At 43.0% G+C, this 24,953-nt stretch overlaps 1 protein-coding gene across 3 annotated transcripts in view; it reads right to left on the bottom strand.

Moving 5' to 3' along the window:
- ACSS3 (acyl-CoA synthetase short chain family member 3) overlaps positions 1 to 23,814 on the bottom strand; it is a 55,549-nt gene extending 31,735 nt beyond the window's left edge. Inside the window, exons 1-7 of one of the 3 annotated variants that reach the window (XM_077934773.1) lie at positions 23,383 to 23,814; positions 17,232 to 17,376; positions 9,863 to 10,051; positions 4,635 to 4,769; positions 4,166 to 4,306; positions 2,183 to 2,263; positions 1,497 to 1,592 (exon numbers count right to left, since the gene is read on the bottom strand). In XM_077934773.1, the coding sequence (XP_077790899.1) occupies positions 1,497 to 1,592; positions 2,183 to 2,263; positions 4,166 to 4,306; positions 4,635 to 4,769; positions 9,863 to 10,051; positions 17,232 to 17,376; positions 23,383 to 23,714 (1,119 nt within the window). In that variant the 5' untranslated portion in view covers positions 23,715 to 23,814. Of the gene's footprint in view, positions 1 to 1,496; positions 1,593 to 2,182; positions 2,264 to 4,165; positions 4,307 to 4,634; positions 4,770 to 9,862; positions 10,052 to 17,231; positions 17,377 to 23,382 lie in introns of those variants that run through there. The other 2 variants (XM_077934774.1, XM_077934775.1) reach the window with 2 other exon arrangements.
- Between the last annotated feature and the right edge of the window lie 1,139 nt (positions 23,815 to 24,953).

Raw genomic sequence — 24,953 nt, 5'->3', positions numbered from 1 at the left:
CAATGTTTTCTTATTTATTCACTTACATTTCTGTTCTCCAAGACACTTAAAGGGGTGTATATAGCTGCAACACCATCAACACCATTTTATCCTCACAAGGAGTTGTCTCTGAATTGTTCTGGTATGTGAGAAGTAAAACTAATCCTCCCTTGGCTATCTATACACAGTACTTCGAAAACAAAGGAAAGCAACAAGGAATTAATATGGGATTAAACAGCCTGACCCACCGGGTTTTGCTGTCTTACAGGAGCAGATCCTTAACAAGCTGTGACTTCCTACATCTCTGAACTCCGCTAGGAGGCTAACAAACATAATTAGCTAGATGCAACATTCACTTTGCGGTCTGAACATGCAGGAAAGCACCTGTTCAGACCACTGGCAGGGCTTTGTAGAAAGCTCTGAAAGTTGGGTTGATTCCCCATCCCTCATCCATATGCAGTAAAACAGCACATATGGGATGAAGAGCTTCCACACCAAATTTCTTCCAGATATCTAGAAATAAAGAAGCTATTTTGCCTCGATAAGTCTCCTCTTGTAAGGATGGAAGGAAGGATGTGAAACTGGACAGAATGCACACTTGAAAGAACAACTGTTGCAGGCAAGCAGCTTCCTGTTCACTACACTCCTGCATATTGGAGCTTAATGTACTCAATCACCGGGCTGTAGGAGGAAAAAGACAACCAGGGGAAAAGATCACTGAACACCCATCCCAAAGGTTTCATCAAGCCTGGCTTAAAGATCAAAAACACGGTACTTCACAAATATGGATGTGAAGTCCAATGTAGCCTCCTTAGATGAAGCCAGGAATGTAAGTTCAAAAACGAGCCAATGCACCGACAGTAGACATTTCCTGCACATTGTATGCATGGTTTTTTTTAAAGCAAATAGCAGGAATGAATGCCCTAGCTGAGACTGCAACCCCGTAGTGGAGATGGGTGGTGGAGGTGGTTTTAATTCTTTGCCACCTGCTGTGGTCAAAATCCTGATAGCCCACTATTGGAAAAAGCTCCTATTCGTGCCAAAGAGTTAAAGCCTCCTACCACTCAAGACTTGATTCCAGGTTGGCTCTCAGTATGTACAGTTTAAACAAACCTCAGTTTCCCAGATTTGAATGCAACGGGAAACTGTGGTTTTAGTTATAACCAGAAGCAAAGATTTCCATTCTCCTCCTCTAGCACACAGAAGAGGAAAGGTCCTCAGGCTCACTGACTGTCATAGTGGGAGGCTATGGCTTTCCACTGCTTCCTGATCCAGGACAGTAGGTGACTTTCCAAGTTCTGCCTCCTTTGGATGGGCAGAGCTTCCCTGGCCATTTAAGAACCAGTTCAGTCCACACACGAGGCTGCAGAAGAACAGTCATGTCAAACCCATGCTAAACTTACATAACAGTAAAACATGCATTGGTGAGCTGTTTTTTGTTTTTCCCCCAGAATTCTCCGAGAGCTTATTTAGCCTATAAAAGTAATTAAATAACAGACATTAGAATAAACAGTCACCTCGTATAAAACCGTTGTATTCCCGTGCAAGAGAGGTCCGTAACAGATATAAGAATGGCCAACCACCCAGCCTAAATCAGATGCTGCCCACCAAACCTAAAAGAAAGAAAGATTTTATTTTTTAAGTATAAGCACAGTTTTTCATAAGCATGAACTAGGTGAGACTGTCCCTGAGGTTGGTCCAGAAGCTGCAGCAAGTGCAAAATGCTGCAGCATGACTGCTAATTGCATTGGAATATTGCTACCGTATGACACCATCCTGGAAAGACTCACACTGCCTATCAGTTAGCTACCAGGTGAAGTGGGAGGTGCTGGCACTGGTGTTCAAAGCCCTATACAGCCTGGAACCAGGAGAGCTAAAATAATGTCTCACACTTTATATACCCAGCTGGTCACTGCACTACAGGGAAGGCCTTCTACAGAAACCATGTAGGATTCAGGCCTTTAGTGTGGTGGCACCTACCCTTCTGTAACACACCAGACATGATCTCTGTTATCTTTTTGGCACCTACTAAATGCCTTCCTGTCCCAACAAGCCTTTTAAGTGGAGATTTTAAATTCCAGTCTGAATCTCTGCAGTGTGCTTGAAATTGTTTTTAAATATGCTTTTTTAAAATTGTTAAATCACTTTGGGATATTTCACAGGAAACAATTTATAAAATGAAAAATAAATCAATAGAAGTTACCTCTTCAGATTTAAGGCCGTATATAGCTGACATGGTCCAGTTTAACATAACGGCATAGCCACCTGTTGGTCGAACAACACCCTAAGTGAGAAGCAATGTGAAATTAAGATCGTTTGTAAATAAATTATGCCCTGAAACTTCATCCCATAAGGAAAATTACTGTTTCCATAATTTAACTTTCTGAAGCAATTGGCAACCCTCGCCTTAGCTCCTAGGAGCCCTTCAGAATAGCAGAAATAGCCTTTACTTTTAGACTTTATCTCTGCAACGAGGAGGTGTGGACTGCTGTTCTTTTAAAATAAAAGCAACTGCTCTTTGCAATTTGGTTTATATCCTATATATTGTGCTGAAACCAGATAGATGCACTGCAGTAACCTAAAGCTCCTGGCCCTAATGCACTTACAAAGAACATTACAAGATTTATGTTGAACCTCAGGTAACTGAATAAAAACTAGCAGTTTTCAGTCCAAATACTACAGAGAACATACACGCCCAGATACTGATGTTTTCAGAAGAGTTCTGCTTGAACACTTCCAGATCTCACAGTCCACATGTGAGAACAGCAGGGACTGGAAAATCCACGCATCTGGTTTGTCTTGGTCTCCACTTGGGATTTCTTAGAGAGGGGAAAACTCACTACTTGCCTTTCCTTAGAACACTGTCCCTAGTTTTCCTGGTTTTGTGTTACGGTACTTGACAGGATATGGCTTTGGATACTACAGGGAACACGGTTAGCCAGATACATAGCAGAGTGTCTTGCACATCTAAGTTGGCACTGCTTCATTCATGGGATACGGACACATTTATTTTCTCAGTAGGCTAAGGTCTTCCCTCAGAGGTAGGCACAGAGGAAAGAGACCTTTTTGTCTATGGCATCTCTCTCATAGTCCTCTTCCCAGGAAGGTTTTCCTGGCACTTATGCTCAGGTTTTTCTCTTTTTTCTTTTCAAAGGTGCCAGGCAAAAGCACCCCCCTACTCCCCAAGCTTTTAGTCTCGGATGTATTTTTTCCATCCGCTGTGTTTACTTTCAGAAATGCCTTCCACTGTTTATGGTGTTCCTATTAGTTACTGTAAACCCTAGTGGGGAATTTTGAATCAAAGGGCAGTATAGAAATGGCATAAATTAAATAAATAAAACTATCTGCCCCCCACCCCCGATCCCTGCATGAGATGGTGAGAAGCCTCGCCAGCCACTTGTGCAAGTCATTTGCAAATACAGCTGCTGATGCTTCATGTTAACTAAGGCTTAAGGTGGGGGACTCTGCTCAGCCTGAGCGCCACATCTGGGGAGAATCCCAAGGGCCAGACAGGAGGGCCAGACAGGAGGGCCGCACTACACTCCTGGGCCTGACGTTCCTCACACCTAATCTCAGGCCATTCTCCATCTCTCCTCATGGACCATTTGCTAGCAATCCCTTTCCTCATCTAGTCTATTCAGGTTAGCTATATGTTGCTGTAAACTTTCCTCTTGCTTCTTGTTTATGTTTGAGAAGCTATCTTTTGATGTTGCTTCTTCCCACATGCTATTCCATACATTTCATGTGGTTTATTTCATCTGCTTCATCGATTTCATCCAAATGCCATCACGACACAGGAGCTTATTTCTTTGATCTTATCCTGATCCAGCACAACACAGGACCCCCCCAAAAAAGCTGTGTGGTGTCATCTAGGGAGAATCAAGAGAATCTGAAGATCAGAGACACAGTGGAGCTACCTAGGATCTTCAAGGTGAACTGCTGCAAGCAGGCTGGGAATACTTTGGTTGGGAAGAAAAATCCAAGTGGCTCAAATATTCACTGACAACACCGCTCCAGACATTAAAAGTGATGTTGGAGTAATGAAATACGATTAAAGTCAGCTCCAACAACACTAATCTTTTATGAGTGCTAAGCTCTGGGAAAACATTTTCAGCCTTTTAATTAAATTCTCCCTCATGTGGAATAGAGCATAATTTGGTCACAGATACTGAAAGGCAGGGCCTACCTTGGGGGTGCCAGTTGTTCCTGATGTATACAGAATATAAAGTGGATGGTCCGAAAGGACAGGGACACAGTCACATGGCTTTGCTTTCGCCATTTCTTCATGCCAGTCCAGGTCACGCCCTGGTTTAAGATCAACATCTCCCTGCGTGTCAAGAGACAGAGCACTGCAACCATTTAAACTGGATTTAACAAGAACAAGAAAGGCTCAGAAATAATTAGCTGTTCCTTGTGGAGCACCAAATATATGCCTGATTTCTCTACCACATGACTTTTAGCAGCTGTACTGAAACTTACAAAATTATAAGCTTTAAACAAGTAAAGCAATAGAGGTTTTGCCACAGAGAAAAATAAATGTTACTTAAGTATCGTAAAAATGAAATGTTCCAATTAAATATTCAGGGAAATTATGAAGTCAGAAAGGGAAGGGAATAGTCCAAGAAAGTGTGTCAAAGTATTTGCTGTAACTCTACCATGTTAGGGCGGCTATAAACCAGAACTTTGTCAGGTTGGTGCTCTATCATCTCCAACGCTTTCTCTAAAAGTGGTATGTATTCGACTTTTCTTCCAGGTTCTATTCCAAAAGTTGCCGTTACAACCAGTTTGGGCTAAAAGAAGAGAGAGAGCTTTATCAGTTAAAATATTATTTTCGAAACGGGCAATATCACCATGGGTCTTTGGGTTGTTTCATAAGTTACTTTGAGATTAGGCTAGGGAATGAGGAGCCCCGCCTCCAATTCCTGTAAATAACCATATTCCAGTCAGATCCCTAAGCTGTTCCTGAGAACTGGGATCCAATACAAACAACACCTCCCTTAAAGGTAAAGGTAAAGCGACCCCTGACAGTTAAGTTCAGTCGCGAACAACTCTGGGGTTGCGGTGCTCATCCTACAACTCCCATGATCCCTAGCTAGCAGGACCAGTGGTCAGGGTTGATGGGAATTGTAGTCTCAAAACATCTGGAGGGTCGAGGTTGAGGAAGCCTGCTTTACAGGCCAAGGGAGCCGCTGTTTGTCCGCACCGCAGACAGTTTTTCCAGATCATGTGGCCAGCATGACTAAGCCGCTTCTAGTGCAATGGAACACCGAAACCAGAGCAGCACAGGGAAACACCATTTACCTTCCCGCCAGAGCAGTACCTATTAATCTACTTGCACTTTTGGGGTGCTTTTGAACTGCTAGGTTGGCAGGAGCTGGGACCGAGCAACAGGAGCTCACCCCATTGTGGGGATTCGAACCGGCAACCTTCTGATCGGCAAGCCCAAGGCTCAGTGGTTTAGACCACAGTGCCACCCATGTCCCTCACTTACCCAGTCCTAAAACCACAAGCTCACCACTAATACACGGATACACCACACTTCACACTGCTTCTTCTATCTATCAAATGTGAAAACCTGATATACCATTTATGTGTAGACATTTCTTTCTTGTTAAGAGAATAAATTATTTTACATGGACACCAGGCGACTTTTAAAATGAAAGTTCAGCATGCATTTCCTTGAAAACATTTCCTTGAACTGGGAAGGAGGAGGGAAGCTTTAAAATATATTTGTTTTATAACCTACGTAAATACATATAAAGAAAATATATTTGTTTTATAACCTATGTAAATACATATAAAAGAAAATATATTTGTTTTATAACCTCTGCCCCACGTAAATATGTTTCTGAAGCGTTCGTGCTATGAAAGATGTACAAATAACCTGTGATGACTAAAGAGGCTGCTGAGAAAGAGAAAGAGAAATAGCTGGGAGAAGTTTTGTACTTTCTCTTTCTCTCTCTTTTTAACCACTCCTGAAACATTACAAAGAAGTGTCAAGACTGAACCTCACCACCTAGTGGATTTCCTTGAAATAGCGGGTTTGGAACAGGATGAGGTGAGCTGCCATCTTGGTTCCTCAGTGTCTTCAATCCATTCCCCCCAAGTGGCCAGCTGTCGGGTGCACTTGTGGGGAAAGAGTGCTTGACCTACTTTCTGGAGAAGGGGCAAGTGAGCAAATTCCCATTAGAAACAGAAGGGCATGATGACAAGTGAGGAGCAGTTTGCTTGACCACTGTGTGCCTGACACTTTCCTTTACTGGCAGCAAGCAGAGACTGCACGTCTTTGAAGACTGGAGAATGTGTCATTTTGTCAAATTGGAACACATTCCAAGCCCTCACACATATTTTTCCCCACAGAAATACAATGAGAAACTGTCTGCCTATTTATTCCTAAACTTTTCCAATTTGAAAATAAAGAATTATCATGTATTCCCTGTTTATAGAAAAAGGTAATCAACATTATTGGTGGAGTGGTTCCAAGTACTTGCATTTTATTGCCAAAATTTCATTATCCCCATCAACTGGAAAATTTCAAGGATTCTTTTAAACACTATACCTTTTTTATTTTTTTTAAAAAAAATCTGTTAAAGGGAGGCATTTCTTAACCATAGTCACATAAAACTAAAGACACATGACAGCCTGTTCAGTGTATTGCAACAGATAAAAGAAAAACGTACACTTCAATTCCACATCTTTAATCACTGTTCGCCTTTTAGACTTCCAATAACCTGACAAGACTAACAATGATCTAGGGTGGGCTTTTGTGATATTCCCACAGCTATTTAAAATTCAAGATAAACCACCGGAAAACTGATATGATGCGTGTGCTACTCTGGAGCAGAATGGGAAAATAATTATTTTTATTAGCAAGAGTGGATGTGTACTCACCTCTTTAAAACGAGCACCGTGACTAAAGAATTTGAACAAATAATTATGAACAAGGAAAGAAAGAGGCAGCAGAAATAGTGTAAATGAAGTCCTGTAACTGACGCTGAGGAGATTTATTCTCCTGCAATGCCTGAAAGGAGGTTCGTTTCCCTTCATTCCTCTACTTACACTGGTATCACTTGCAAACACCATATCAGTAAGAGAAGAGCAAGAATTAGCCAGAGCAAAGTCAGCCATAAGCTGGCAAGCGTTGACTGAAAAGCAGTCACTTGTAACGGAGCTCTTTCTTGTTAATATTGCAATAGCTGAACCACACTGTGAAAGTTAGACAGTATGGGGGAACATCCATTATGGCACCTGAAGATGTTCTAATGCAGCCATGACCATCAGATGTTTTGGACTACGACTCCTACCGTCCCTGGCCATTGGCCAATCTGGTTGGGGCTGATGGGAGTTTTAGTCAACAACATCTGAAAGGCACCATGTTGGCTACCCCTGCTCTAGAGTGGAGCCACATCTAGCATGTCTGATGACTTTCTGAATGTATTAGGTGCAGGGATGCCAACAGGATTTCCTGGGCCCAGTACACTATAGGTAGACCAGGGGCCCTGCCCCATTCCCCATCCCGTAAGGTAAAGGACCCCTGGATGGTTAAGTCCAGGCAAAGGTGACTATGGGGTTGCGGCACTCATCTTGCTTTTGGGCCGAGGGAGCTGACGTTTGTCCACAGACAGCTTTCTGGGTCATGTGGCCAGCATGACTAAACCGCTTCTGGCACAATGGAACACTGTGGTGGAAACCAGAACACATAGAAATGCCATTTACCTTCCTGCCTATTTATCTACTTGCACTGACTTGCTTTTGAAACTGCTAGGTTGGCAGGAGCTGGGACAGAGCAACGGGAGCTCACTCCGTCGTGGGGATTCGAACCACCAACCTTCTGGTTGGCAAGCCCAAGAGGCTCAGTGGTTTAGACCACAGCGCCACCCACGTCCTTCCCCCATCCCCTATCCCCACCCATCTATTGATGACTGCTTCCTATGTACATATACAGTGGTACCTCGAGTTACAAATGCCTCAGGTTACAAACGCTTCAGGTTACAAACTCTGCTAACCTGGAAGAGTTACCTCACATTGAGAATTTTGCCCCAGGATGAGAATGGAAATCGTGTGCCAGCAGCACAGCTGCAGCAAGAGGCCCCATTAGCGAAAGCACGTCTCTAGTTAAGAACAGTTTCAGGTTAAGAACGGACCTCCAGAACAAATTAAGTTCGTAACTAGAGGTACCACTGTATTAAATTAACCTATCCTATCTCACAGAGCTGTTGCACATATAAAAAGGGGACAGGGTAAATATTACAACCTTGAGCTCCTGAGTGAAAAAGCAAGTATATGCCACCCTCTGCAAAGTTGCACTATGGAACACATCCCCACAGGCTATAGTGCAATGGCCACCAGCTTGGGTGGCTTTAGAAGAAGGTGAGACAAGTTCATGGATGAGGCCGTCAGTGGCAACTAGACACTCTGGCTATTGTCTGCCCACACAGCTGCTTCTGAATAGCAGTTTACTGGAAACCTTAGGAGGCGAGACCCAGGAAGGCCCTTCTTTTGGATTACCATTCACAGATCATGTAAAGAAAGCCAGAAAAGCAGCTTTCTACAGTGTTTCAGTGTCCTGATGTTTACAGCAAAATACCTAAACAAACAAACAAAATGTTGATCCTAATACTACGCAAAAAAAAAACCCCAAACCCTCAAATAATGTGAAGTTTCACAGTTTTAGTGTCTGAACAACCAACTCTCACCCTAGCCTACCTCACAGGGCTGGTGTGAAGATAAAAGTACAGAGCCTTGAGCTCCTGGGAATAAAACTGCGAGACAAATATACAACAAGCAACAAGTATATGCAATTTCACAGCTTGCAGGCCATTTTGCCCACCTTGATCAACCCAAAAGTATCCTGGTGTTGAAGTACAGTCTTACAGAAATGTTAACATGCTACAGCTGTAAGGCGTTTGTGAATTCACCTTGTATTTTATATTTTTGTTTATGGTTAACGGTGTATTCATAAATAATAGCCCTGTGGTGACAAGCCGACCAGCAGTGGGGACATGGAAACTTGGGAGGGGGGCGAATTGCAAGAGCACCATTTTTCCAAGTAGGAAGGAAGCCTCGTTTATTTCAAGGAAATTACTTCTGAGTAAAGCATACCAAAGCCAGCCAATTGTGTTTTACTCTATAAAGGCACCACTACTTGGGAAGTGAATGAAATAATTTGGACACAGCAGAAATTGCTAAACAAACATACCCCAGTTATCTTCCTCCGTCCAGCATCAGGCTAGCAGCAAGGAGCTTCTCCTGATTTTTCTGCTGCTCTGGGAGGGCTCTCCCAAGTCCCAGGTGAAACTGCTCAGCATTTCTTGCTCTGATCACTTAGCAACAGAGATTAAGTGTCCTTACTAATGGTGCTGCCTGCTGAGTGCTGAAGCATTAGAGCTGCCCCCATGTTTTGTGTTCCAAGTTTCTTCAGAAATATCCAATTGACTTTCTTTCTTTTTTTAATGAAAACTAAGAGGCAGGGGTCCTTGCTGACCTAGGGCCCTAAATCCTGCCACTTCTACCCACCTGTCAGCAGTCCTGATTAGAAATGCCAGCTCCTTAGGAAAAGGTCAGTTCTGAGGCTGAAAACACTGTCATTAGAGCAATTCATATCCTGCTTAATAGCAAAAAAAAAGTCTATAAAAGCTACCAAGCCTCAAAAAACCTCTGACGGGCCTGACTGCAAAAAATGAAAATAAAAATCACAATATCATCATCATCATGAAATAAAAATAAAAATAGTATTTTCATTTACAAGGCTTTCCTTCCACAGTTGACTAGTGAGTAGCACAGCAGTGGGGCAGATGATGTGCAAGGTTACTTGCCAGCTTTCATTTATTACAAGACCCGTTTCACTTCACCTCTCCCATACTTGAGCAAAATTAATTGTTACCTTGGCATGATCAATGCGACTTGAAAGCTCTTTTGAAGCAAATCCGCCAAAAATGAGACTATGTATAGCTCCTATTCTTGCACACGCCAGCATTGTGTACATCGTCTGTGGAATCATTGGCATGTAGATGACAACACGGTCTCCCTTCTTCACACTGTGGCTCCTCATGACACCAGCTAGCTTGGAAACCTGAGCAGGCAACAGTTTATAGAGGTTACTCACATAGCACTAGCACCAGATTCCAGGGGGACTTCAACACAATGGTGCCGATGGAACCCCATCCCCTATGTGCTTTATCCCCTTAATGTAGCCACACTTTGTTCTTCTTCTGCCATTGCTGTCACAGCAACAGCACCACTTACCAACCTGCAAACTGCGCCAGTGAGTGGTGTTTTAGCAGCAGGTAGGCAGCGGTGACACTTTGGAATGAAAGACAACCTCTACTGCAAACCACAGGTGCTGGCTGCCATTTCATTTCCCCAAGATGTAATGCCTCTGGACCCACAGATCCATGGATTCTATAGATTTGCATTTTGGGTGAATTAAAATGGCAGGTGACCACCACCAATGGAAGCTTGCTTGGTTCCTATTCTAAAGCGGCGCCACTGCCCACCCACTGCTAAACTGGCTGCCCAAGGCTTTGGTGAGGAGAATGAGGGGACTCCTTAGCCACAGAGGCCCTTGGTCAGTGCCTAACTGCTGGCGCAAGGCCTGTATTCACATGATGTGTTCTATGAGAGTGTCATGGGCTGGTATCCCACATTGGGGAAAATATTCCTCCATTTCAGGGACTTCGACTAGATGTTCCACATGATCCCTTCCAACTCTATGACTCTGTGACTGTTCTTTTATTAAAACAACCAGAATGTGGCTATCCCCCTAAAACAATTTATGGAAAAACATTCAAGATCAATAACGTTTCACTCTTAAGAGAAGACAATGCTGCATAAATCTACCACAAGCAATTAGTAAAGCACGCTAATTCAGTATATACCACTTGAGACGACACAATCAAAAACTGAGGCAAGGTATGGGAGGAAACGAAGATTTGCATCAGTTAACTTGGGATAAACAAGAAATTAAAAGTTGGTATTCCTTTATTCCGTAAAGACAAACCACAACCAAAAGTAAGCTCTAATCAAAATGCTATTAGTAAAAGGTGCTTTAGAAACACACGAATAAATTTCACTCATGAGCTACTCCATTTTATTAGAAATGTGTGCCGTATAACATTTAATTATCATGTTTGGCAAGTTGCACTTTTTAGCAAGTAAGATAAAGCTATATTAAATAAACCCAGATAGGCATGTGCCCCGAGTACAAGGTCTGCCTTTCATAATATTTATGAGACTCTATCAAATCCTGCCAACGTCACATGAGCCCCTCATTTCAAACTAGTTACTTGGCTCCATGTTTCCCACCCCCAATTTCATACTAGTTCTAGCCAAATAAATCTAATAGGACAATAAGTGCACCCTTTCTGAAATCAAGCCATTTGGGCGTCATGCTAAATCATAGTTTAGCATGATAAGAATGAGCCACACCAAGAGAGATACAGGGAAAGGCTGTGGCTCAGTGGTAAAGCATCTGCTTTTCATGCAAAAAGTCCTGGGTTCAATCCTCACCATCTCCAGTTAAAGCTGCCCCTTGCCTGAAACCCTGGAGAGCTGCTGCCAGTCAGTGTAGACAATACTGAGTTGGGGAGACAGAGGGTCTGACTGTGTAAAGCAGCTTCTCCTCCTCCTAAATATAAAGGTGCAGGAAATTCAATTTCAATTAAACGGTATACATGTGGCAGGTATCAATGCAGCCACTAGGATCACAGTTAATGCAAACCGTGGTTCATAAACCATTTGGTGGAAGCTAAGCAAGCCAAAGTAAGTTGTAACAGGCATATGCAAAGAATCGCCCACAAAGGAAGTAAATTAATTGTGATTTTAACCTCCCATCTAGTTGGAAGATTCAAAAAGCAGATGTTGTTCAGCTAAAGCAGGAAAGCTTTGCAGATCAAGATGCTGAAAGTGAGAGGCAGGGTGCTAATGGAGTTCTGGAAAATGCAAGGGGTAGCACTTTTGCTGTGAAAATCTAGTCTGCAACAACCATTTCTGACTCCAGCCTAATTATGCGTTTTCTTGCTTCCTATGCAGCTTTTTTCCAACTGAGTTGTGATCTGTAAGAAATGCACTCTAGCAAAAAAAAAGTGTTGTTGTTTTTAAGACTATAGTGCTTCTTATACAGAATATGATTGTTGTCATTATAGAGGAGGACCCGTGAGTAAAGGAGATGCAAGAAATTTTGGATGGACAGCAGCCCAATTGGAAGTTGACATACCGTATATGCATATCAGTTTTGAAAAGAGTGCATGTGGTAACATTGCTATATTTGCAGCTTTCCTGCTTTTTTTGTACTGCTCATTGTGCACTGACCCCTTATTTTAGCTCCAGTTTGTGTCTCAAGACACTGAGGAGAAGAGTCTCAATAACCAGGGGTGGGAAATGGTTTCAGGGTGAAAGGCCTGAAGCCCAATCCATAGCTCTGCAGCTTTTGTCACTGGCGTAATAGAAACACTACGTAGAAGAAATGATAGCATTTCTGAAATACTGGTTCTGTCAGGCACATGTATAGCAAACTGGTGATCCAGTGGTGCTTTGTGCTTATGTTACAAACCATCAAAACAGGCCCATTCAATTATGGGAGGCAGCAATTTTGCACACGTTCAGGAAGAGGGTAGAACAAACTGAGGGGGGGGGCTAACAGGATGGGGCGGGTTTAAGTGCACTCCGCTGACAAGCATGGTGAGACTAGTTTGATTAAATTGTATAATTTGACATTGGAACAATTGGCATTAATAATTGTATTCATTGGTTAAAAATGGTATTGTTATAATGAGGCTGCTATTGGAATGATACATATTGGAAAATCAATAGAAATGTATTTTTTTTAAAAAGAAAAAGTGGTTTCTATAGGCTGAAAATGTGTATTTTATTTATGTTGAAAAGGAGATCAGGAAAAAGAGAGAAGAAATAAAATGATTTCCTCCCCCAGAAAGGTTTGTTGTTTAAGAAGGGTATTTTAAAACACACTTTTGTCGAGTAATGCTATTTAACGTGATCTCTACCTCTCTTTTTGTAATTTTCAAGGTAATTTTCAACACACAAAAGAGTTGACGCAATGCCATGCTTTGACAACTAACCTTTAAATCCTTTCTTGGCTGCCAATCCCTAAGGATCATGTAATTACAAAGGAAAAGGCTTCCTCATGTCACCTTACTAACTTAGGAAGTGCTGCAGTCAATTTGCAGCTGTAAAACATCTCTTTCCACAAAACCTAAATTAGAAAAAAACAACCATAAACATTCTATGCAGCTCAGAATGCTGTGGACAGCTGAAGTAAACAAGACGGCTGTTGTTTTAAATGAATAATACCAGCACAATTTCAGAGCTGAGCATAACCTGAAATGAAATTGTATAGACTGACTAGCATATTTTATAAATAATCCACCCCTTTACATTATGCTGGTCAAAGATTTATCATAACAACAAAGACAGAAGAGCAAAACAAGCCGTCTAACTGTAATTTATTGGTTGATTTAATATTTCTTCATCTCACTTTCCATTAGCGAAGTGGCACCTGAGACAGTACTGAACATCTTCATCTTCATCGTGACAGAGCAATGCTATGGTGGTGGTGGGAGATTTTGTTACAAAGCTGCTGCCTCTCCCTACACCTTGCTGGATCACTGTAGTAGGGCAAGAGGTGAGGGTGCCTTTACTTTTTTATAGGGGGAAAAGTGTCATTGGGGGGGAACTGAGGACAGTGGTACCTTGGTTCTCAAACTTAATCCATTCCAGAATTCCGTTCCAAAACCAAAGCGTTCCAAAACCAAGGCGTGCTTTCCCATAGAAAGTAATGTAAAATGGATTAATCCAGACTTTTAAAAACAACCCCTAAACAGCAATTTAACATGAATTTTACCATCTAACAAGACCATTGATCCATAAAATGAAAGCAATCAACAATTTACTGCAGTCACACAATCAATCAATCAATCAATCAATCAGTAGCTGAACTGGGTTCCACACAGTCACAAAAACAAAACAAAAAGAGCCACAAAAATGCAAAATAAATAGCAAAAACAGACAGACCTCAGAGTAACACTCAAAACAGAAGTGTGGCACTCAAAACGGAGCATGTTCGGCTTCTGAGAAAAGTTTTCAAACCAGAACACTTACTTCCGGGTTTGCAGTGTTTGGGTTCCAAGTTGTTTGAGTACCAAGGCATTTGAGAACCAAGGTACCACTGTACTGGATGGCTCCTTTGGGGGAGTGTTGGGAGAATGAGGGAGCACAGAATCCTGTGGATCTTTGCATATCCCTGGAACGTGCCTTGATTCACTCCCAGAATGCCATTCACTCCACCACAGCTGGCAAAACACTGCCAGTGGGACATCCATGCCATTGAGCGGCCTTCCTGGGGGTTTTCAGCAGTGCAGGTGTCATCCTGCCAGATGTGCTCCCTCTCTACCAGCAGAACAGCACTTATGCTGCACCCAATGGCCCTTCAGCTAGCCATTAGCCAGCTTTAAGATTGTACCGCAATTATTCTTTAAAATATTAATAATTGCAGTTAAAACTGAGGCAACAAAATACCCATGAAAACCAGTAGGCTACAAAGAATCAACTCCAATCATCAAAACCCATCGCTGAATGCCCTTATTATCAGGTTTTAAGCAACCTTAAAAAGTAACAGGAGAATGGTGGATAAAATGACCATCCCAAAGCACAGGTATCTCCAAAAAGAAGGTACAAAGGAAGGTGCCTTATACCGAATCAGGCCATTTGGTTCATCTAGCTCAGTATAGATGGCTGGCATTGGCTGTCCAGGGCTTCAGTCTGGGTCATCTCCCACCCTGACTGAATCTGGAACCTGGTGCTCTCAACCCAGATGTTTTGCCACTATGCTAGGGCCCTTCCGTTAAGTTCTTGCCCTCACAATATTTTATTTTTGTAAAAACCCAGGACACAGATCAGTGTGCCCTCTATGGATCTAGGCTTAGGCAGCACCTCTTCTCACTCCCTAATAAGGTATTCCCAACCTCCAGATCATGTAAGGCTGAATTAGCACTGTTGAATACAAATTCATATGCAAATATGAGAGTGACGAAATAGCAAATAGCTATGGAATATAGGTTTCGTTACACTGCCTCAAATCCAGCACTGCACCAAACAGGTTTTTGCTAAGGTTTCGTCTGAGGGTTGTATGCAATGATGGGAGCGCAGAGCTTATCTCAAAAGGTCATTCTTCTCCTCTTCCCACTCACCACCACCCCCCAAAAAAAATCTGCTCCAGAGTTCCCCCAACCCTCTGGAATTGAATGAAAGCACTTGGAGAGCTGGAGGGGGTAGGAGAGGAAGTTCAACTGTGTCCACAATGTATGAGCAGAACAGCAGATAACTTATTGTAGGGGTTTGCACCAGATGACCCTTGCAATTCTGATTTTATCATAAGCCTATACTTTTTCTATTGATCAACGAACAGGAGCCAGAAAATATTGTTTGAAGAGAGTTTGCACTCCAGTTTTCCGCTATCTGTGATATGTTTTGTCTGACAAACTAAGCACACTGCCACTGCTCCACCAAGAGGTCACTGCCGCGGGAAAGTACAGAGCTGGTGGGAAATGAAAGCCAACAAGCAGCTCTGAACCATGATTCACCTTTACATTTGGCTTGATGACAAAACTGAATCGCTCTCAGAGTGCAAGGATTACCTAGAGCAAGTGTGCTGAAGAAAATAAATGATACAATAATAACTCGGACAGATTGCAATACAAGTTGTGCTATCAGAAATGTGCAATTGAACATTTGCCAGAGCCGCAGCTACTTCTATAACTCTTGCCCTCTTTCTTTAAAATAGTTTTTACTTAGTTGCGTAGGACAAAGCGTATACAATTGTATCAATATATCAGAAAGACAAGCCTAGGGCAAATTTAACTGCCTGAGCAGAAGCTGTGCAAGCAAATTTGCTTTGGGAAGCTAAGGCCAGGATCCAAACATCTAGTTTAGATGCATCACAGATTCGCAGAATCATACAGTTGGAAGCGACCCAAAGGGTCTGTCTAGTTCAACCCACTGCAATGCAGGAGTCACAGTTAAAGGCTCAGGCGTGCTTATTTCCCCACATAGTTTCTCCCCATACCATGTCACAAATCTCTTTTGAATTGACTCTCATGCATTGCGTGATGGGAAGGAGCATAAAACCTTCAAGAAAAGAAAATCAAAAGCCTTCTTGGGTGCACACAACTGGTTCTGGGGTTCTCTGCATCCTATTGGAAACATGTCTCAACTGAAGCAATAGTATGTCAAGCGGTTTCATACACGGAGTGGAAATATTTTCATAATATGTTTTTAATTTGCTTGTCATCTCCTAGAATCATAGCTGGAAGTCATCTTGAGGGTCATCTACAGTATTACAACCCCGTGCAATGCAGGAATCCTGCCCACAGCCAATCCTAGGTGGATCACAGGGTGGTTTACAATATAAAAACACAAAAATACACAACACAGTAACAAACAAATCCAATAAACCTACCCGCCCGCCCAGTTTAAGCAATAGATTGCTTAATTAGCAATGTCCTGGGAAAAGAGGAATATTTTTGCCTAGAACCTAAAGATAGGTAACCAAGGCACCAGGTGAGCCTCCCTGTAATATATGTAAAGTTTACATAAAAAGGGATAAAGCTTTCAAGGACAGACTATTCCATCAAGCCTAGGCATATGCACACACAGAAAGCAGAACCCAGCTTTCTGGTTTGATCTGCATACATATGGCTGTTCTGTATAACATACAAACATCATTTGTCCTATAGAAACCTTTGTGTACAAGCTAGGTTTATGCTTTAGTGACCCGTCAGTGTAAACCAATTACAAAAATCTCTTCTTGTGTGCTTAAACTCGATCAACTTAATTAATGATAATCTCCTACCAGTCCTTTCAATTGTTGACTAATCATATGTCGTACAGTTGGTGTCCATGTACACTCATACATTAAATGGAAAGGCGATATGGTTGTTCTGTTTGCTGAATTAGATGAACCAGGGCAGCAGATGATTAAAAATACGTAGCAGAAAGACAAGAGGTTTGTTGCTAGAACAAGATTAGTTATCAACATCAGTTGATGTTATCAGTTAACATCTGCTTGTTTTCCACAATCATGCAGTATATAAATTTTATGAAATATATATACATGCAGCAAGGTAAATGAACAGAAAAAAGTGTTTCCTGTATTTGAAGTTTTACAACCATGTTATAATAATTTTGTTCAATTTCATTTGGCTGTCTTGCTCGCCAAAAAAAAAATCCATTAAACACACCTCTTCAAGAAGTTCTTTGTAAGTTATAAACTCTTTAGCATTTGTTACAGGACTGTCATGGATGATAGCAATCTGGTCCCCTTGTCCATTCTTGACATGACGATCTATAGCATTATAACAAATATTCAGCTCTCCCCCAACAAACCTAGAGAGGAAAGAAGAATGAAAACCGCTGGGTTAAAAAAATAAATCTTGCCAAACGAGAATTAGTACCTTGTTCTTTGCCTCAGGCAGCAAAATACTATGTGCCAACCCTACCACTAACCATCCAACCTCTTGACCTTCCTTCCCAACATTCCTTGCATTACTTTATAGTATACCGTATTTTTCGCACCATAGGACGCAGCTTTTCCGTCTTAAAAACTAAGGGGAAATGTGTGTGCGTCCTATGGAGCGAATGCAGGCTCCCTGGCTTCAGCGATAGCAAGGCAAAGCCTCCGAAGCCTGCGCTCCGGAGGCTTCCCGTTGCTTCCGCTGAAGCCAGGAGAGTCTGCTCTTTGAGGCTGGCGGGGGGGAAAGCAGCGCTTCCCCCATCGCCAGCCCCAGACGATGGGGGGCAGCAGGAAGGCGCGCGACGCCTTCCCGCTACTCTCCAACCCTCCTGTGGGCTTTTGCGGGAGATGGGGGAATTCCCCCACCTCCCGCAAAAGCAGGCAAAAGCCGCACGCTCTTTAAAGAGGCTCCGTGGCTTCTGCTGGTTTTTCTAGGAGGTGGGGGAATTCCCCCACCTCGCAGAAAAGCCCGCAGGAGCCGCGCACCCTTTAAAGAGCGAGCGGCTCTTGGGGGCTTTTCCCCAAGGAGGGAGAAGGGACTGACTGGCTGAGTCAGTCCCTTCTCCCTTCTGCGGGCTTTTGTGGGAGATGGGGGAATTCCCCCACCTCCCGCAAAAGCAGGCAAAAGCCGTGCGCTCTTTAAAGGGGCTGCGCGGCTTTGCTGGCTTTTCTAGGAGGTGGGGGGATTCCCCCACCTCGCAGAAAAGCCTGCAAGAGCTGCGCAGCCTTTAAAGAGCGCGCAGCTCTTGGGGGCTTTTCCCCAAGGAGGGAGATGGGACTGACTGGCCGAGTCAGTCCCTTCTCCCTCCTGCGGGCTTTTGCGGGAGATGGGGGAATTCCGGCACCTCCTGCAAAAGCAGGGAGAAGGTCTTGGAGTAGCGCACAGGCTGCGTGCAGCCTGTCCACTGCTCCCAGAGCTGGGGGGGGGGAATCATATTTTTTCCTTGATTTCCCCCCCTGAAAACTAGGTGCGTCCTATGGTCCGGTGCGTCCAATCGTGCGAAAAATACGGTATGTATGGCATTGCAAACTAGCCAGAAACAAAATGTCCTAATACATTTATGGGACCTTAGCAGGTTTCTGACCTGCAGAAATCAGCAAATGAAGCTTTGTATGGCATGGAGATAAGGATTATCGCAATAGCCTATGTAGATATATCTATATCTATTTTAGAACCTGAGCAAAGAAAGCCACAGTATTAATCATAATCTTGTAGTACATGCCATTTTTTGCACAAAACTTCCTTATTAACTATTATGGTTTCTAGAATATAATGACTCCGCCTAAGAATATATAGATGCTAATTTTACAACATCCAAGTCATTATCTTCTTCTCACACGATTAAAAACATCATTATCCCTGTAGGTATGATGCTATGTGTACATACAGAGCAGTTCTTCTGAATCTCTTTATCTTCCAGAATAAATTATAAGTTTTTCCCATCTCTTAAGGCCAGTATACACAATACTATTGTTGTACACTTAATAATCACATGCATGTGGATGTATGTAAACCATGGAATGGCAGTTAGCAATTCTTTGATCGAGGCAGCAGTATTTTTTTCAGCCTTGTGAACTCAGCAATTGCAGACAATATTACCTGAATATGTGCATCTATCAACATTCTGAAGAATGGGGAAACTACAAAGATATGTAATATCAACAACTAAAGTATTGTGTGGATCACCTCTTAATGAAAATATTTTTTTTTTGTCAGGTCATAATACCAAGCAAAATGACCAGCAGGCTATAAGAACATAGCCCTTCCAACCCAAGTCCTTCCAGTAAGGACAAAGTTCCACTGTAGTTTGAATATTAGTTCAAGTTAAACATTGTGCAGTTCTGTCCTTGACCACATTCGGTAAGGTCAAAACATTAGGACAGTTCTTTTTATCAGCTATGGCAAGTCCAGAAATGGATGTAAGATGGACTAGAATTCATCTGCACTGGCCAGTTTTCAGGAATCTCATATGCACTGAAATGTGCACCTGAATACTACTAGTGCCTGCAAATTAGCCTCTGCCAATTCCTCACCCCACTCACAGAAGCCCACATGATAGGAATAACCTGCCCAACTGGAGGTATAACATCAGTGCAGGATTCTCCTGCGTCACATCATTCCTAATTTGAGAAGCTATCTCCATACGGTATCCCCAATGCACTAAAGTGGATGGGAAGTCCAAATGTCTCTGTACTACCCTTGAAATGGCAGGGGGGGCAATACAAGATGGAGTTACAGTGGTACCTCGGGTTAAGTACTTAATTCGTTCTGAAGGTCCGTTCTTAACCTGAAACTGTTCTTAACCTGAAGCACCACTTTAGCTAATGGGGCCTCCTGCTGCTGCCGCGCCTCTGGAGCACAATTTCTGTTCTCAACCTGAAGCAAAGTTCTTAACCTGAAGCACTATTTCTGGGTTAGCGGAGTCTGTAACCTGAAGCATATGTAACCTGAAGCGTATGTAACCTGAAGCGTATGTAACCTGAGGTACCACTGTATATAGAAACTTATCTGCAGTGCTCTAAAGATAATTTTACCATTGCTTGCTGCTGCAGATCCTACAACATTAACTCAAGAACCAGTTTAGATATTTATTACTCCCCCCACTTGCAAATCACAAGATGTGGCTCATGTTGCATGGGGAGTGGTGGGAGATTCTGGACAGACAAGAGGAAGTGCTTCACCCACAGCACACAGTTCAACAATGGAATTTACAATGACTTGGCTATATTTTTGATAATGGTTGCTCATCAGGTGATTAGTAAACACTGGGAAACTGGCCTAGGGTTAACATTATCCAGGTGGTACATAAGGATCTGGCAAACTGCTTTAGCTGAAACGTTAACAGGAAGCCCGAAGGATATGAAAGGTTAAAAATATGACTTTGGTTTTATTTCATTTTTACAAGACTTTTATTAAAGTTAATCATAGTACAAGAAGATATGGAAAACTAATCTAAATTTTAAAAAATGCAAATAGAATAATAGAATACAGAGTCCTCTCTTAAAGGTGGTTCTTGACCATTACTATCCACAGAAGGTAGTAGCCCTTCCAGCTTTCACCTGGGATCTTTCCTTCCTCCTCCCAGCCTCTCACCCTGGGAGACCAAAATTTCCCTGCCTCCCATTCCGGCTCTTCCCTCAACTACAGTGATGAACACCAATTTAGATGGGTTTATAATGGCAGTAATGTGCTATCTCCATGATTAGAGGCCGTATGTCTCTTAATATCAGTTGCTATGAAACTGAAGAAGGAGAGGCCTACTGCCCTCATGTTGTTCTTGTAGAGGCAACTAATTGGCTGGCAACTGTGGGAAACAGGATCTTAGTTGAAAGAGGCCTTTTGTGTCATCCAACAGGTTAGTAATAATATATTTCTGGCAGTGGTGCTGGAATACAAATGCTCCTTTTCTGTGCACATCAGACGGTGCTTATAAATATTATACAGCATTGTAATGAGTAACAAACAAATCCCAGGTGCATAATCCAATGGCTGTGCTTGTGACATTTCTAGCACACATTAAAAACAAAACAGAACACCCAAGTCCAACAGAATAATCTTCATGGATCTTTTTTAAAAAATCTAAATGTCTGCAAAGTCCAACAGTTCTTTTTTCATAAAAACAATCCAAGAGGCTCACAACACAGCAAATCCAGAAATTATAAAGGTAAAGCCTAAATCTGGCAACAGACAGGAAGGGTTTTGGTTTTTTCCTTAACCTGGTGTGTGTGTTCATGCATGCATGTGTAAAAGAGATAAAGAAATCTATAAGCAAGCGATGCTATGCAGCAAGAACTAGCTAATGTGATCTGCACAGAAACAACAGAATTAGGAAGCATCATTGTTTTAAACAAAAGCAAACAACACGATCCAGAAGGAATTGTCAGCTGGTATAGTAGCGCAACACTTCAGGCCATTTTTTTGGCACAAAGAGGACAGATCAGTGTGATTTTTCATTCTAAGCACTAGCAGGGCTTTTGTTGCACTGCCCACTGTGATCCAAGCCAATTTTGCTTGTGTTCCTTTTACCCACAAGAATTCTTAAGTACACACTCAGTATCATATTGCAGAACTAGCTGGAACATATCCAAGGGAAAGCATATTATTGTTCAGAGGTGCTTTCCTTTCACAAGAGATTAAAGGAAAATAAATACAGAAGAAAAAGGATAATCTTACAGAAATCATATGAGAGATAGTTCTCTGTTTAAGTACCTGATAGTGTATATTAATAGTGGTTTATGAAACACAGGAAACTGACTTTATTGTCTACAGTGACTGGCAGTAGTGAGGGTTTCAGACAGGGGACATTCCCAGCTCTCCCTGAAGATATTGAGGATTCAACCTGGGATCGATCTACTGCATGCAAAGCAGAAGCTCTACCACTACATGGGAATATATATATATATATATATATATATATATATGGGATTCAAGACAGCCTACGAGCCATGTTCTGTAGTCTCAGATGCACGTGGGCCAGCCAAAATCTGACAAGTCACTGCTGCTCTTAAATTGTCCAAGCAAAATGGCATATCTTAACCCGGCACCAAAATGAGAAAAAATGCTGAACTTAGATATAACTCAGTCAGTGAAGCATGAGACTCTTAATATCATGTTCATGGGTTTGAGCTCCACGTTGGGCAAAAAATTCCTGAGGTGCAGGGGGGATTGGACTAGATGATTCCTGTGGAATCATCTAGTCCAACTCTACAATTCCGTGATTCTAAGGCGAGGGTATTACACAGCCAGAACACCACTGTAGAAAAGGCTCTCTCCGGTGCCACCACATAGCAGATTTCCCTGGATGATGGAAATCTGCTTGAGTGTCATCAGAATACTCACTCCAAATTCTCTGTTGACCCCCACTCAGTGGCCTCATAGAGATGTTACAGAGCATAGAACAAGCACCACAGGCCCAAGCAGAAATCCTCCCATGTCAATTCTGAAATTAACCCTATGGGTAGAAGCAGAACCATCACATCAACATGCTCTCAACTCCCATCCCACTCCCATCCAGGCAGGTACAATGGTTGATGTTGCCAAAAGCTGCTGGGAGATCAAGGAGAATCAAGAGGGTCACACTCCCCCTGTCCCTCTCCCATCCAAGGACATACATCAGGGTGACCAAAATTGTAACAGGGCCAAAACTGGGCCTAAATCCAGATTGCATGGGTCCTGATAATCGGATTCCTCCAACTGCACCTGGAAATGAACCGGCCCCACCATCTCAATCACCTGGTCCAAAGAGGCATATTAACAGCCAGGTGATAGTCATTATAATCTCCTCTGTTCAAAAGGGACTTTTTAAGGAGCGGCTGGGTCAGTGTGGTGGGCACCCCTCTTTCCTGGCGGTAAGCATTTGCTGTCTCTAGGACCCACCCAGCAAATCCCTTCTAGCTAGCACTTAATAGGATGAGCAAGAGTTGGTTGCCCAAAGCCTGGCTAGCTTTATTTCAATGTGCCTTTTGCAGCAAAAAAAATTCCTTCCAGTAGCACCTTAAAGACTAACTAAGTTAGTTCTTGGTATGAGCTTTCGTGTGCATGCTAACTAACTTAGCACTAACTTAGAACTAACTTAGTTGATCTTTAAGGTGCTACTGGAAGGAATTTTTTTGTTTTGACTATGGCAGACCAACACGGCTACCTATCTGTAACTGGAACTATGGAAGGCACCTTTTGCAGCAGTTTGCTAGGCAAAACTTCAACAGGTGACGCACTTTCTCCCAGAAACGGGAGGTGAAATGATGCACAGAACAGGAGAGTTGGAAGGCGTCTCATGGGTCCTCTAATCCAACCCAGCACCGATGCAGGAAACCCGCGACTACAACACAGCACCGGTTGAGTTTCTGCCTGCCCCTGAGGGTTTGGTCCAGCCACTCACCAGGAGGTGCTATAGGGATCTCTCCTCTGCATGGTTTGAGCCCAGGGCTTGTGCCAGTCGATGCCCTGAGCCGCTTCAGCCCAGTGTTTCTCGGGCTCCTCCACCGACGCCCTGAAAACCGCCTCATAGTCGCCTCCAGGAGCTGCTGGCCGCGAGGACAACGAGCGGCTGAGCGGGAGAAGAAGACGGGCTGCAGGCTGGCGCCTCGTCCAGCAACTCGGGAAAGCGAGCGGAGGGACGCGCCGGAGTCCCACCTGCGGAGCCCAGAGAAGGCCTCGCGCGCTGCGAGCAACTGGGTGCAGCCAGACTCTCCGGCACTGCTGGGCGCTCATGGTTCCCTGGCCGCCCCGAGGCGAAATTGCAAAAAGAACCTCCAAACTCGAGCGCCCTGAACTACACACTTGTGGAGCCGGGGAATCTTATTAATTCCCTTTTCACAAAGTCAGCAGGAAGAGCCGAGCTGGATTCAGGACCAAAGATTAGGACCTGCTCCTCCTTCCACCCACTTTGGTGTTTACAAACGACCAGTTTGCAAGAGCTCCAGTCCGGGCTTTGGTGTCGGCTCCCAAGCCCGCACTTTGTTTTGTAGCGAGGAGGCCCTCTGGGATTTGCTTAGGTTGCATAATATCGCCCACCGACCTCTGGGGCTCAGGATACTCTGCCAACTTTCCCTCTTTTATTACTGCTCCAAGTTTGCTAAGTGCCTGGAAGGAAGTGGACGGGGTTTAGGGTAGTGCCCTGCTTCTCCCTCACTTCGTAGATTCAGGAATTCGCCTTTCCTTCTTCAAGATCCTTTTTTAAATCATGGCAATCTGCTCTCAGAGGCAACGGCGTATTTAAAACTCGCCCAGCAATACAACATTTCTTTCCTGATTTGTTTCATTCTCTACAAACGGCAGTTTTCCATTACCTTGAAAACAATTTTCATTCCTGTCCACTTCCAACAAGTGCACTTCATTTTAAAATAATAAGCTATATTAAAACCGTATTCCATCATTAAAAAAAAAAAAAAACCTATTACAATTTATCTCCATTATCAACCTTTATCGAGGGAGAATTAGAGAGGATTAGGTTGATATGGAGACACCACAACAGGGGCATATATTTTATCCAGACAAGGGATGCATTTGACATTTTGAATAAAATTGGATTTGCCAGATAAAGGCATTTCAGACACACCAGTTTCAGAGAGATCTCACCATGGAGGGATTCCATGAACTCACCACGGACTCTCACTGTGTGTGAGAAGATGTGTGGATCCACTCACAGAGAAGGATGTTACTATTATATTTCCTAATTTAGGAGTGCACCAAGCCAAAGAAGTCATAAAGGACTGGGAGATAAACAGTGCCAGATAAACAGTACCTTTAGAGGCACTAAGCAATGCTGTTATTATTAATAATAATAAATATATTTATTTATCCATCCATCCATCCCACCCATCTGGCTGGGTTTTCCCAGCCACTCTGGGTGGCTCCCAACAGAATATGAAAAACACGATAAAACATTGAACATTAAAAATCTCCCTAAACAGGGCTGCCTTTAATTCAATGCAGACCAGTACCAACCCT

The sequence above is a fragment of the Podarcis muralis genome, chromosome 10 (assembly GCF_964188315.1).
Source record: "Podarcis muralis chromosome 10, rPodMur119.hap1.1, whole genome shotgun sequence".
NCBI lineage: Eukaryota > Metazoa > Chordata > Lepidosauria > Squamata > Lacertidae > Podarcis > Podarcis muralis.
This window is presented reverse-complemented; position numbering and strand designations above follow the sequence as displayed.